The following is a 15967-nucleotide window of genomic DNA, read 5'->3' as shown; positions in this document are numbered from 1 at the left end:
GTATAAAGGAGGAAGAAGCAAGGGCAGCCTACAAAGGAGGAATATAGAAGCATTGCTCAGGCATGCTGAGACGGTCTTGGAAAAGGAAAAGCTGAGCTAGAAACTCTAGGGATACCAGGGGCAGCAAAAAGAGCTTCTGTTGCTAGCTGTGTTAGCAGAAAAAGAATAAACAAGTATTATGTGAGTCTGCTGCTGAGCAGGGAGGGTGATTTATTGATAGTGGCTGCAGAAAAGGCTGATGAACTTAATATATTCACTGCCCCAATGTTGTCCCCAGCTTTGGGACTACACCAGTGTGGGAAACATTTGTGTCACATGAGACATAGTTCAAAGATGGGAGGAACTACTGATGAAAGAGGACTGACTCAGGGATCTCTTGAGAAATATGTCTAGCCATGTCCAGGCTAACAACGTGCAGGGTTGGACCATCAGGCACATGGCCAGTAGATAGCAGAAAGTGATTCCTCCCCTTTCCTCAGACTCATTAGATCATACTAAGAACAGTGTGTCCAGCTTTGGACCCCTAGTAAAAAGTGCTACAGAATGCTTCCTGAAAACAAACAGCTGAGTGATTGCTATTTAAAGACTCCCATGTGAAACAAAGCATTACATGTTATACAGATTGAGCCAGTTTCTAAAAAGTGAACTACAAACAAACAGTGAGATCCGAGAGGAAAAGGTTACAATCCAGACTACATTATGAGAATATATCCCTGGTTAATATATCAAGTTTAGAGATGAGCTAGCTGGATCTGAACAAATGTACTCTACCCTGCAGAGATGTCCATTGTCCCATTGGTAAATTTATGTAACTCTCACAAGTATACAGGATGATGTAGGAAAGACTCCGTTATACACACCTATAAAAGCTGAATCAAACTAGAATCTGATGAAATTTCAGTTATTTTAAGGGGTTGTTTGGAGAGGGAGTTGTTTGTTTTGGGGAGGAAATAAACCCTTGTTAATTATATGATACATGAATCACCACTTAAAGACAATAATACTCAGATAAGATAAAGTTTTGCTTTCTTTTATTGATGTGTAAGAATGATTCATAGGCTCTCTATGACTGATTCATGATTCCCCTGAATAAGTGCTACAACTATCACAACAAAGTCCAACATGAAAGTTGCAAAAAATTTTTCACAAAAATGTGAGCTTAGCAGTCACTGAACTTTCTTAAGAAAGCCTCCTACGTTTTTTTGGTTTTTGTTTTTTTTTTTGGTCATTTATTTGGCAGTTCTAGTTTCTGTATTAAATTTGGATACCCTGCTTGATACAGGGTTTACATGAGGGAAAGATGAACATGGCTTGATTCCACCTTTGTTTCCCTGTGGAAACAGTAGAAAACACTTTGGCCCCTTCTTCATCTGAGAACAACCCCAGCTGTCTCTAACCTCATTCCTGCACTTGAAAATCATTACAGTATGTATCCTCTCTAGGAGAAGATGTCATTTATCTATAAATTCTCATTTTACACACAGGACAGAGACATGTCATCAACTGAATCATCCCTAGGATGTCTCTTTCTCAGACCTGGCCTATGGTTTGAAATACTGCCTTAAGAATTATACCTATTCAATGCAATTCCTAATAGAGATTGTTTTTCAGAACTATCCCCTGCTTCATATCTTTTCTCAATCTGCCTCTTCATATTCATTTCTTGGACTGGGGCATTTTTTTTTTAAATATTATTATTATTATTATTATTATTATTTTGGTAGTGTTTTGTTTCTTTGTTTTGTATACACATTCTTATTCATACTGGGAAATACTACTATACCACCTTGGTGTACTGTCTTAGAAAAGAGAGGGGGACAGTGAAAAAAATCAGTAGAGAATGACAGTTTGGACTATAAGCTTTTCAAGAGTAATCATCCTCTTTCAAGGTAACAGGCACTTCATTAGTCAGCTCATTAGGAGTCACTTTAATTTGCTGTTCAGTTAAGACTTCCCATGATTTAGCATTTCCTAAGAATGTTGCTTTATTTCTAAAACTGTTGTGAACTATAAAATATCCTTTTTTGATGGGGCAGGGAGTAATTTTGGCAGTTCCTAAAAGCTGTTAAATGTCATGAGAGGGAAACCTGTCCTTACATAATATATATATATGACACAATAATTATAATAATTTAAAATCTAATCTTAAATTTGCATTCACATGTAAAAGTTTATGTTCATTTCTTCATTTTATGTGTCATTTCTCTTGCAGTAGTTGTATCTCAGTGTGACCTTCATACCTATGATATGTGATGCCTGATATTTTAGGACCTGTGGCAAAAATTAGTTTGGATAATTTACTTTCCAGGTAACAATTAAGTTGAAAGATATATATTTTTTCCTCTGTCATTTCATCTCAGTTGATATGTTTTCTTGAATTCATCAGCAAGTAGAAATAAAGTGTTTTATTCATGTTTTTATTTACAGGAAAATGATCTCAAGGAAAATGGATTAATACCAAAATATTACTTAAAAAGGAATCAATTTACTTTGTTCCCATGGAGCAGGGATAATAACTCTTGCACATAACAATGTGAGAGAAATCATGTTTGAAAGAAAAGCATCCCCACAGAATATATTTATCTGGCTAATAATTTTGTTTTGCATATGTTGGGTTCTGCAGAGACAGTAACACTACTGGCAATTCAGCTGCCACGGGATGATTCTTTATAAATGAAGTCAAAAAACAACTACCAGAAAAGAATGTAAATAGACCTGCATGGTCCACCCATAACACTTCTTCAGCTGCTATGTTCTTGATTTGTGTACTTATTTTTACAAAATAGAATCACATACCTTTTGGCTAGGGAGTTATCTGTGGACCACAAAGAAACCTCGTTTCCACTCTAAATAAACAGTAACCAGAGAAGGAGGATACTACCTGCACCTAGGACCTGAACTAAAAACATCACACATGGCAGACAGTAATTCTGTATGTAGCTGGAGCAGCAGTTAGTAGTTTTTAATTAACTTTTTAGTATTCGAGAGCAGCTATTTAGACCCCATTTCTGCATATAGCATGAGAGAATGGATTTCCTGGCTTGGGGACAAAGAGAAACTACATCTTTATACAGATTTATTGTCACCCAAAATCAGTGCTCAAGCTTTACTCTATCAATCTTCAAAACTTTTCTTTGAGAATCTGTGATTAAAAGCACTAAAGCCACTTCTGTGCCACCTCACATTCTTGTTGCCATAGGCAATCAGTGTAACTTACAGAAGCACTAATGATCCTCTAAACTGTGGACCAACACACACCTGGTCAGGACTGATGTTATACATCGGGTGTCTTTTCACACCAGCTTGTGTACTGCTCCATTAATCCACAGGCAAGGCTCAAATATTGATTTATAGATACCTGGTTTTGTACTTCAGGGCTGTTACTCTCTCACATAACATGGTACGTTGTCTAAGGGTTACCAATGGGCTTCAGAAATAATCCTTTTGTAAAGTATCATTTCTGTTTGATGGACTTTGGTGTTGATTCTTGGTATGCTTTATCAAGCAAAAATGATGTTAGGCATTTACTATGGAAAAAAGGATCACATTTTCTTTTCTTTTATTATCATTATTAAAAATGACCTGCACTTAAGGTTTCCTTCCATTCCCATTTGTAAACTGAAAGCATTTTTTCAAGCAAGTAGACAGAGCAGCAGCAGTGTTTTACCTTAAATACCATGACAATAGGATTTATGGACTCTGAGATTTATGGTGTTCTGAAACTACAAAAAGAAAAGCTTTCCTGTACAATAGCCATAAACATGCAAAATACTAATGAGATTATCCAGCATTTTGTTTCCAGAGAGGAAGGAGTAAAGCAGATTGGCACAAATGAGTTTTGAAAGGAGGAAATTTGCAAGCTATTTTCAGAGACACACTTGCATTGATTTTAATGAAAAGCAGCAGAGAATTCTCTTAAGAAATAAATATTCTTACAAAGGCACAGTCTCCAAAGTCTGAGAACAGCTGGGAATAAGTGCTTTAAAACACATGTGTTAGTGATGAAGTATATTTACATGATGATTAACTGTTTTTCAAGCAACCTAGCTTTAAGAAGAAGAAAAAAAGTAATACATATCTATCCTTGGTCTGAAGTCATCTTTGCCCCTTATCCTGTGGATTAAAGTGAAGACATGTTTTGTCCATCTTCTAATTTTTTATTTTTTTATTTTTTTCCCTATAGCTTCCTTTGTATGTAGAAACTCAAATCCAGCTGACACTACTTATCAGTGGTATAATGTGTCCCCACCAGCTGTGGGCTTACACCTAAAGACCAGGATTTTTAGTGTTGCAAAAATTAAATGTAGCAGTTTAATTCTGTGAAAGCTGTAGGTACACAAGCCAAGTCCTGTATTTGTAGGCATTGCTATCTAGCTCTTGGGTCATTAGGAGTGATTCTGGGTGCAGAAACAATCAGTTACACTCTAGTCCCATGTATTTGCTTTAAAGAGGCCAACAATTCACAATCTGATAATGTTAAGGATTAGTGTATTTGGGTATTGTAATAATTTCTCCGTATCTGAAGGAAACCGCTGTGTTTTTCTGAGCTGAACGTTTAGGCACGACTTTGTTTTCTACTGCAGTCTCATGTGGCAAATCAGTAATTTAAATGAGGACATGTCAGAATATAAAAGAAATTATTTTTATTGACTATGCGATACTAAGAAAGAACAAGAATGGGAAAGCAAGAACTTTCAGTAAGCAGGGAAGTACTGAAGGCAGCTGTGATTTCTGGCCTAAGCTTTCTTCTTGTAATTTCCACTTAATTATCAGCAAAGATATAGTTAACAGTATTGACATTTAATTACCATTTTTAGGTTTTGATGATATCTCTCTTCTTTGTTAACAATGAAGCTGGAATATATATGTATATATATATATATATTTCCCTCTGGATAACAGTTCAGTGCTATAATAGGAGTCATTATCAAGAGTAGGTATAATGAAATCTGTAACTAGATTGTGGCTGATGAAACAGGAAAAGACAACAAGATCTCCCCTTTATAATATTTACTTTGACCTTTTTTTTTTTTTTTTTTTTTTTTTGACTGCATTTTGGTATTATTTGTGGTGATGTTTACTGATAGATTTCACTGGGATTACAGAATGAAAGAAATTAAGAAAAGCAGAAATGAAAAAAGCTGTATTATACCTGGAGGTTAGTGAGGGATCTTAAATGGGGCATCTATGGAAATATTGGAGGTCCAAAAGCTTCTTGTGAGTATGTGAGTTGCAATGGCTGGAATTCTGCTTTTGAAATGACATTTTAATGAAATTTCTAGAAGATTATTCAAATATGTATGTTATTCTCTTTAAAACAAAACAAAACAAAACAAACAAAAAAACACAAAACAGTATACCATACTGAAAAATTCAAGGTATACAAAATTATAAGATCAGTACTTCTCACCTCGGATGTGAACTTTCAGCTACGTAGACTATGAAAGCAGCTGTAACTATCAAGCCTAGAGTCCCACTGCCATTGTCATGCATCTGCTCTGCCTTGATCTTGGTTCTCAGCTACAGTTCTGATTACTTTTGAGATACGTGGTTTCCAGAGTTAGTTAGCAATTTACACAGTCAGCTTGGTCTTGGTTAATGTGCTTCCCATGCTGCTTGATTAAACTTTTTCATACTTGGTTGAAAAACTTGGAACAGACTGTCTAGCATATAAACTGAGTCATACACTGTCAAATATGTAAGGAACAGTTTAAAACTGGACTTAAAACCACTAAGGTAAAATCCACTCCACACCAGTATTCTCTTTTCATTGTGTAGAACCGGAGAGATCAGCACCAATGTCAACATCGGTACTATTCAAAGTGTGTCATTCTGAAGTTTGTATAATACAAAGTATGCATAAGGGTGCTGTTAGAAAAACAGTTACTCTATTCCCAAGTCTCTTGTAAGGTCTGATTTGCTCCCTACACCTCTTTCTTTATAATATGTGATCAAGTTCAGTTGAGAAAAGAATTAATCAATAACACAAATCAGGAGTATGGAAAAATTCTCTTATTAGAATGTGACATTTGAAAGGACACAAACTGAACATAGAAAGAGTACACAATAAGATTGTGTGAAACCACACCAAATAAACAGACTAGCAGCTCTTCTTGTCTCATACACCAGAAATAAAATAGCTTTCCCTAAAACTGAGAAGAGCATATTCAAAGGAGATAAAACTTTGTTAGGCAATGCCTGATTAAAAGATTAAACTCCACTCCATAGGTTATTATTATTTTAAACAGTCTAGGAAAAAAAAAAAAAAATGAATGTGTATCATATGATAAACTTATAGTGCTATTTGACTCCAAAATGTGACACCTTTCTTACTACTGTGGGAGTCTATTTTCTACAGTCAACAACCATTAATTCTTTGTAGCTCAAGCAAGGGAAATCTGTCCCTTAATTAGTGTAAGTTCACCCTGTGACTTTCTGAATCCTGCCATAAACCTGCGCTATGAAAGTCCAGTGCTAGAAGAGTTCCCCCTAGACACTGTACTGAAATGAAAGACTCTTCCTGATTCATTATCCTGCAGGTTTTTTTATTTGTGCCGTAGAAGAACTTAAAACTGTCAGAAGACATTTTTCCAAACCCTGTAAGATTTATTTTTCTATTAAAGATGCAGTTGCTGTAATAATAGTAGTTGTATTCTTATTTGTTAAAATTAAATGTATCTAAGCATACCCTCAACCCTGATATAAAGAGAATAATTTTAAAGACAGTTTAATTTTTGTTCCTTTTTAGTTAGGTAATGTCTTTCATTAGTAGGAATACATGAAAAGGGGAAAAAATATTCAAGCCCCCCTCCTTATTGAAAATAAATTCATCTTAACTTGAGAAGAGAAAAAGAATTTATTAGAAAACCAAGCAATTGGGAAATATGGTTGAAATTGGTCCATACAGAAGCCTACTCAACATTTCTGAAAGCTGATTAAACCATTAGGTATCCTATGTGAAAAGTGAGCAAGAAGTGACCCACAGTTCTGGGCAGGCACAGAAGCCATAGCTAGACTGGGATGGGTGATCGCTGAGTTATCAGCTTGCTGCTTATGAGGCTCCCTGCCACAAAACCAGCAATGCTGAATGGGACAGGCAAAAGTTTTGTCTTCTCAGGACAAATATTACCTACATTACTCTACAGACACAACAGAAGAGCATCTATTTCTAATAGTTCAACACCTTCATAAATATTCTGGATTTGTTCCAAGAAATTTTATTTTTAAGAATGTTTGGAAAAAAACTTGCATTAAGACCGGGTTATTTTAGACAGGGTTTAGATGAAGGGGAAAAATGTTCTTTATCAAAATGCAGTAGTACTTTGTACTACTAATGTATTACAGACTGATTTGTTTCATTCACCTTTCACATCAGCCATGGCTAACACATCGAATCTACAGTCAAAACTGCAGTCTTAGCCTCATGTTAATCTAAGTGGACTTTACATACAAGGTTCTTCGGTTTTGGTTGTAATTTTTAATTGATTGGTAGGCTCACAGCATTTATGGAACACAAAAAGGTGATAAAAGGCCTGTGCTGGCTGAAGGTTAGATGCAGAACTTCTACATTAAGTCCTGATCTTTGTATTAAAGAATACTTATTACCTTTTTCACTGGGTCAATATGTTTACATTTTAAAAAAATTTATCTTCTTATCCTCAAAAAAGAGCTTAAAAGGCCATAAAAAAATTAGCTTGGAACCTTAATGTATTTTAAAAATACAATTATGTTTAATTTGCAGTTAGTTGCAGCAAATTACATTTCTCAAACTAGGTAAGTGGCAAGTGATTTGAGAAGTTTATAAGCACCCTGCAAATAATTGCTTAATCTTATATTTGCTCAACCCTATATCCTTCTGTAGTGCATCTAGAATATCTGCTGTTTATAGTATAAGCATAAATGATGTCCTTCTGTCTAACAGGTATACTTTATAAGCATAAACATTTAAAACACAGAATAAGAAGTAACAAAGTATTCACTGGAATTTCTGATTATTATATATCAATTCTCAGTCCCAAAACAATTATACTTTTTATGTCAAAAGCTTTACAGCTTTACCACCTCAAGCAATATTTTACAGCTGTCAAGAATGATTTATGCAATAATGACTTAAACTGCAAAATGGAGTCCTCAAAGGAAGAGCTGTCAAACATTTTCACCACAAATAACTTTATTAAAATAAGAATTGATATCCAGTATAAACAATATCTTACCTTTAACTATAATGCAGATCATATAGCTATATAACTTGTGGAAATTGTGAGATAGTGATGAACATTCTATACAGTTACTTTAATATCAGTATATAATTTTTGATTTAAGCAGATGCCTTATAGGTAAGATTTAAAAAGTATGTTTCAAAAGAATATTTCTTGTCATTTATCTGCATTAATTTGCATGTTTTTTATTTTATTTATTTATTTCTAATTAAAGGGCTATTTACAAAAAAAAAAAAAAAAAAAAAAGAATTCTTTGAGTCCTTAATCCTATATGTAGTTCCAGTGAGAGCTTCTTGTGTGATGACAAACTATGAATTTGGACCACTAGTTCTGGCATCCATCTGTTCCTATTAACTGTTTTCCTCACTAGTTGTTAATTCTTTTAATAGCTACGTAATTGTTTACTGTGGCTCTACTCTAACAGGACAGAGGATTAGAATAATCTGAATAGTCTAGATTGTGCAAATAACCTTCTAAAAAGAAAACTGAGTGGGAAGAAATTCAAACCAAATGTAGGCTATCAATCTCATTCTGATAGAAATATTGTAGTAAGGCTGTTAGCTGCAAATGTTAAAAACTTCCGTAAATATGGGAAGTCAACGTGGTTGGGACAGGGCCTGCTGGTTGTGTAAGTAATGCTGCCATTCCAACTTCATGCCACTGAAACAATTATACAGAGCTCTCACAAATGTTCTCCCTGTCTCCTCTACACCCTCCCCATTCTGCACAGAGCTAAGGGAAATATGCCTAGTATAGGTAATACATTTATAAAACCGTAATATATTGAATTTCCATTCTCCTTTGACCATTCTGTCTTGTCTTTCATTTTTAAAGCAGCGTCGATTCAAACAGCTGCCATTTTTGGAAGATCAGCCTGCCTCAAAAAATTTCCCATTCTTCTGCCCCCTTCTCTTAAGATGTGTGATCTAGCCTAAAAATTAAAGCAACAAACAGCAACATTCAGTCTATCATAATCAAGATGTTTAAAACTCAAAGTCTTGCCTATTTTTTTTTTATTTTTTTTTAATCTAGAAAAGTAGGTTATAGATCAGTAGAGAACATTAGAATCCTAACATCCAGTGTAGTGTGTATGCATGTCTTGGTTTCAGTTAGGACAGATTAAGACACTAACTGAAACCAGGACAATGCAATATTGTTTTTCTAATGCAGAAAGTTCCTTTTAAGTTGAAGTTTCAACCTGCCTCATTTTAAAACTATGTGAGGTGGTATTCATAATCTAAAAGAAGAATAATTAGTTATATAGTGATTCTCTTTCTGCTATCTGCTTTGCTGGACTTCTGATTACAAACTAGCTTTACAAGTGAGCAGATGTATGATCCCACTGACACTTTCTTTACTTGATGCACTAAAAAAAAAATAATGTAAACAGTATCTTATATAGAGTAAGTAAGAGGGAATAAGATTTTATTTGCATTTCACTGGGCATTTATTGAGGACTCTGTAATATGGTCTTCAGAAACGTCTGTCGGCAGAACCTTAAGCCATTGACAACTTCATGAGCTGCCATTCTCCACTCTGTGCTTAAGTATTATGTAAAGCACATCACACAAAGGGTGGCTATGAAATATGTATGTATATAATGTTAAAACAAACTTTCAAGCAGTGGGCAGTTCATTAAAATAACTCGGATTACTCACATAGAATAAGTTAAACTTCTAATTGTGTTGGTATTGAGCTCTGAAAGAATTCTCATATTCACTCACACTAATAAACAAAAAAATAAACAACTAACCAGGCACTAAACTCTCAAATGTTTAGAAAATTATTTAAATTTATTCTGCTTCAGAACCCAGAGAAAGTCCTTATTAGCTGTCACTACTCTGTATATAGTTCTATATAAACATATTTCCGAATTTTAGATGAAAAGCGAAGTACAAATATTAACTATGTTTACTGAAATTTATTATTTCAATCATACAAGTAGCTTAAATTTTGTAATACCACACAAACTTCAGAACTTTTTCTCACATTTTGTAAAGAAATTTAAAATTATGTGGAATGAAGCAAAAAAGTCTGATCAAGTTGTCTGGGAGTTATACACTTGAGCATCAGACCTATCTTGTATTTTGTTAATATTTGCCTATAACCAGTGACTCAAAATTTTAATTTTTTTTTTTAAAGTCACCTGTTGTTTAAATTTTGCAGTGTATATAGTGCATGATAAGTAATTTTGACCAGTATATTTTTCAGACATTCAACACACATTTGTCTAGAAATATTGTTTGTAGCTTTTGAAATTCATTCACCTTTGAACGTACAATATAGTCTAGTAATCTTTCAATTTAAGGCAACTATTCACAGCAGGGAAGTTACTGAAAACCTTTTATGCATGAGAGTGTTTACACTGAATAATCCATAACTGCCATTTATAATGTAGTTCAAAATTCAAAACTATTTACACAGGATATAGCAATTTTTGTGGTCAGTTTTACTTTGGCCTCAAATAGATTATGATGTGTTGCATGATTAAGCATTATAGAAAAATACTTATTTAGGGTAACTGATAGATAGCTATGCAGTAGTTAAGATAGTTAAAGTGCCTTTCCTGCCTCCCATTATCGTGGGAGACTGAAGCGTTTTTAAATAACCAGATCTCAAAACAGTGCTCCAGGCTTGTGGCTGTGAAAGTTAGCAATGACATTCTCCTTTTGCAATATTATTTTTAACACATGCCAAGTTAACGCAAACACAGGCTAGATGTGTACAGACACACAGAGTCAGGTCTCCTGATAAATCTATGTTTAAGGCACAACTACAACAACCAGTCTTGAACAAAATCTACTCCAGACCACCAAACCAGATCTAAGAACAAAGGACTGTAATGAGAATGTGCTAAGAAGAATATTAAATATTGGTAGTGTGGGTAGAATGGTTGGCCTGAGTCCTATCTGAATTATACCAGCCTAAGCTAAAAATAGTAAGTTTCTCCAAGATAACAACAGAATTACTAAGAACAGGGTTTACCTCTGTGACTTTAAAATGACAGAGCATCCATTACATGTGAATCTAAAATTGATGCAAACAACACACTGGCACTTCTCCAGAACTAATTAAAGCTCAGCATTTGAATATTAATTTCCTTTTCCTTCTCCCAAGAGTATATACATGGCAAGTGATGAAATAAGCTACACCACATATTCATAATTTGGATTTGTTTGAAAGACAGGTGTTTCTGTAAGTAACACTGGGTAATAAAAATAAAGTCCAACATGTAACTATTAGGTATCATAATTAGATTTCATGTATATGCATTTTTTAATCTACAAATACAGTCGCTTATTCACTTTGTGCTCTCTTAATGGGAAAAAAAGCATCAGAAGTGCAGATTTAACCACTCTTTCTTATATCAGCAATAGTATTAAAAGATTATACCAAATCTTCACTGTAAAACAGGGATACTCTTCATAGTTCAACCATCCCAAATTTGTTACTGTGACAACATAATTCTAGGATAACTTTTGTGATTCAAATGTAGATACTCCACAGTATCTCATCTCTGAGAAGGATTTGCCTCTTTCTTTATAAGGCAATACTTCTTTATGGGCCAATTTTTGCTACTTTCAATCCCTTTGTGCTTTATCCAGTAAAATACTGGATTTAAATCAAACTATGGTTCCAGGCTGGCAGAATTAAGTTAAAATTGAAATAAAACAATTCCTACAAATTAACATTCAGAAGATTCCTGCTCTGTGCTTGTGTTATCTTTGCATTGTTGTAGGACTGTTTACTATAGGAGATTTACATCTGATTCGAAGTTCTTACACTCATCTCTATCATTCAGCTCTATCATTCAGCTTTATCATTCAGCTCTATCATTCAGCTCTTACAGTGAGCATACAGTGAAATACTTTATAGAGCCACAACTTTCAGGGCAAATTCCCTTACTGATACACGTAATTGTACTTCACTGGACTTCAAAGGAGATACAACCTACTCCAGCGAAGGGTCTGGCCAGCAGATCATACACACTTTTAACTGATAACCAAACACAGAAGTTTTGAATATAAAAATGGACTTTACCATCTTTGTGATAATAGGTGACTTCCACTTTCCTCTCCTCTGACCCCAGCAGTGCTTGAGCAATTTGGGCAATATGATGTCTTTTAGTCTCTGGTCCATGAAGAAAATCACAGGTGCAAGGTTTCTGCATGACATCTGGCCTGGAGAACCCAGTCATCTCACAGAATCCATCATTGCAGTAGATTATAGCACAATTCTGCACTCTAGCATTAGCAATGATGAATTTTTTATCTGCAATAAAAGAAAGTGATGCATTTTTTAGTACTCTTTCAACTTTTCATAAAGTGTCAATTGCATGGATGGCTGCTAAACAACCACTCTTTTCACTGGGATGCCTGAAATGCAGAGATTTTCAGTCATTTAATGGAGTTAATTTGATCCATAGCTTTTAAAGAAAATTCAATAAAATTAGAATACATTAAAAATGAAGATAGTTGTCTTTTAAGGAAATTAAACTAGACTGTGAAAGTCTTTTGCAAAACTTTTGACATTTTTCTTTTTTAGCTTCACTGAAACATAGGTGATGAGTATCATGCTGTCAGCCATAACTCCATGAAAAGTCCTTGAAAGTTAGTAGCTTCTTTGGGTGGGGGTTGAAGGTGGAAGGGAAGGGGGTTCTACAGTGATAAAGCCCAACCAGCTGAGGCTACTCAGTAAGGACTTTCACTGAGTTGAATGACATTAAGTTCATAGTCAGTATTTTCAGAAAACTATCTGGAAAAAAAAAAAAAAAAAAAAAAAAAGAAAAATGTTTGTTCTCTGTGACTGTTTTAAAGTTATATTTATAAAATAAATATGAAGGTACATCAGAATCAAAGACTGTGGGGTTTCAAACATTTTTCAGTCCACTGAAGTTCTGTGCCTTAGTCCAGCATGCTTTCCCAAACCCTCACCTGCAAGAAAAGTTCAAAAGTTGTCTTTCAACTGTTATTTCATTTGTCTCTGTTTACCACTATAAAACACTATTCCAGTTTTAATTACAAATGTACGGTTTTTATATATTTACTGATAATAACATAAACTTCTGCTTATGTTAATCACACTAGTAAGCCCCTCACTTTTAGAAAGGACTTTTTATGTGATACCAAGTTAGCAGTACAAGTCTTAAAAATTTTAAAGATGTTCAGTCTTTGAGCACAGTGCAATATTTGGAGAGAAAAATAAGGATTTCATTCTTGCTGTCTTCTACTATCTTTCAATCATGCTGAATATTCACTATCACTTGACTATTTAAAAGGTAGGGTTTTATATTCTCAACATAAAAATGACACAAAAACTCTACTCAAGTAGCAACATTGACTTAGCATTTGGTAAAGTCAGGACTACAGTCTTTATATTATTCTCAAATAATATATTAAATTGGTAACGTATGTTTAGGTATAAGGAAGTATATAAACTGGAGCTAGCTCTAAGAGTTTGCACTGAACTGATACTAAAAATATGCTAAATATTTAAATAAATGTACATATATCAAAACTACTGTTTCTAAATGAAATTCATTTTAAGCATCAAGTGTTCCTTCCTACTGTTAACAGTAAACCAGAGTTCATCCAGGAAAAACACTTCAGCTTCTCAGCCTCCTCGACAGGTAGTAAAACTGCTGCATTGGAAAAGACCTCAGAGACTCTCCCTGAGAATGCATTTGCACTGGTTTGATAGATACTTTAGGCTTCCATAAACAAAGCAGAAATATTTGACAGATATATTAAAATGCAGTCACGATGACAAGGTAAGAATATTTTCTGTTTAATAGCTCCTCTGCATATTATTTGGTTTCTTTAAATCAAAGTCTGCCTGTTATGCTTTATTTTGAAAAGACAATGATAATTAATAACAATAACAACAATAATCAATCTAGCTGATTTTCTTAGCCACCATATGGACAACAAAACTGTACACTGTTTCAGAGACAACTCACTGGTTCAGAAGGTAAGAAATATAACTTCTGTAACTATACAACATGGATACAGTCAAAGATAAAAACTGTTCATTGAAATAGGAGAAGAAAAATGAAAAGCTCAATAATTCAAGTCGGTAATCTGCATTCTAGATCAAAAACAACATTACTCCTGCGAGGGATCCCCTCCTCACCTCTGGGGTTTTCTTCCCAAGCTACAAACTTAAAATAGTCCGGAGATGCTGTCCACTTAGTCACAAGCAGAATCAAACTACTGTAGCAAAATAGATAGAAAGAGAGAACTTACTTTGCCCTTCAAATTTTCGTATGATTGTGCCCAAAAATGTATTTTGTGGTGCCACATGACCTCTGCGAACAGGCATGTTTGTACAGATCTTCGGCTTTCTGCGCACAATGACTTCTCCAAGGATCTCCTACACGGCTCCAGCCCAAAGCACCGAGCCAGCTACCCTTTGTGACAAATCATCGTCCTCTGGAGCTCGGAAATCTCTTCCCATTAGCACCACTTCTAGACACACGCTTTTCCTATCGGAGTCAGATCCATCCCCCAGTTTCTTTCTTTTTCTTTCTTTCTTTCCTCGCTTTCTTTTCTGTTTTTTTCCTGGAGGACCTCGGACGCTATTGTCTGGGCGGTAGGGGTGGGGTAAGCAGGGGGGAGGGGGGGGGGGGAAGAGATTACAAGGGTAATCGATCTCTAGCACCAAACATCGCCAATTTTCCAAAGCAAATGGCTGTGACCCGGCAGTTTCCGACGCTGTAGCGGTGGTTGGAGGGCTGGAAGACTAATGTTGCTCCGCTGCCAGAGGGAGTGACGTTCCCCCCCTCCGGGCTTCACCACGGCGCGCAGCAGCTCGGATTACTCAAGCGTGGCTTAGCAAGAGCCAGCCAATAAATCTCTTCAAAACTCAGCGACAAACAGCGGCATCGGGAACGAGCTACACCCCGGCATAGCCGCGGCGCGCCTCAGCCCCCCTCCGCCGAATCTGCAGGGGTGCAGCAGTGACCCGGAGCGCTGGCGGCGGGGATGGAAGGGGGGTCCCTGCTACCTCCGGCCGTCCCCCGCTTCCCCGCCCCGCCGCCCCCCCCGAGCGCGGCCCCAGGCGCTGCCAGGGCCCGGGGGAAGCAGCCTGGTGCACGCCCCGTCTGCGGGTGGGGTGTGTGTGTGTGTTGGAGGGGGGCGTAGGTGAGGGTGGGTTTGGAGTGATGGGGCAGAGGAGAGAGACCAAGGGACCACCGGCGTCCTCGGCATCCTTCCCCGCCCTAATGCCCGTCCCTTCCCCTTCCGCAGCGCGACCTAGGCGGGGGCTTCCCCCCCATACACACACACACACCTCCTGTCGAGACAGGGGGAACCCTCGGCGCGGGGGGGCGCCGCTGCCCGGCCGCTACCGGGGCCGGCCCGGAGCTGGCCGCGGTGCTGAACCCGCCCCGCACCGAGGCGCCGCCGCCCGCGGCTGGGCCCAGGGAGCGCCAGGGTTTCCCCCCCGGCCTGGCTCTGCTCGGCCTGTACCAGCCCATAGGGCAGAGCGTGCTGTTTTGGGGTTGTATCAGGGCTTTCCGCTCTACCCAGCAGGTGGAAACGGGGGGCGCTCAGCACTGGGGAGCCGGGCGAGGTGATACAGGGAGGGAGCTGGGGGCAGCCATGCGGTGCTGGAAAGGCAGCTCTAGGGGAGCACAGAGCAGCGGTGGCTTCTTAATAAACTCACAGGGAAAGGGAGGGGGGAAAAAACAAAACAAAACAAAACAACAACAACAAAAAAAAAAAAAACAGAGGGGCACCTGCTCCCTG

At 36.9% G+C, this 15967-nt stretch overlaps 1 protein-coding gene across 7 annotated transcripts in view; it reads right to left on the bottom strand.

Moving 5' to 3' along the window:
- KCNH7 (potassium voltage-gated channel subfamily H member 7) overlaps positions 1 to 15434 on the bottom strand; it is a 215353-nt gene extending 199919 nt beyond the window's left edge. For 3 of the 7 annotated variants that reach the window (XM_035332400.1, XM_035332401.1, XM_035332407.1), the window contains exons 1-2: positions 14465 to 15432; positions 12261 to 12491 (exon numbers count right to left, since the gene is read on the bottom strand). In XM_035332400.1, coding sequence (XP_035188291.1) covers positions 12261 to 12491; positions 14465 to 14540 — 307 coding nt within the window. In that variant the 5' untranslated portion in view covers positions 14541 to 15432. Of the gene's footprint in view, positions 1 to 12260; positions 12492 to 14464 lie in introns of all 7 variants that reach the window. The other 4 variants (XM_035332403.1, XM_035332405.1, XM_035332402.1 and 1 more) reach the window with 4 other exon arrangements.
- Positions 15435 to 15967: the final 533 nt, after the last annotated feature.

This window comes from Oxyura jamaicensis, chromosome 7, assembly GCF_011077185.1.
Source record: "Oxyura jamaicensis isolate SHBP4307 breed ruddy duck chromosome 7, BPBGC_Ojam_1.0, whole genome shotgun sequence".
NCBI lineage: Eukaryota > Metazoa > Chordata > Aves > Anseriformes > Anatidae > Oxyura > Oxyura jamaicensis.
This window is presented reverse-complemented; position numbering and strand designations above follow the sequence as displayed.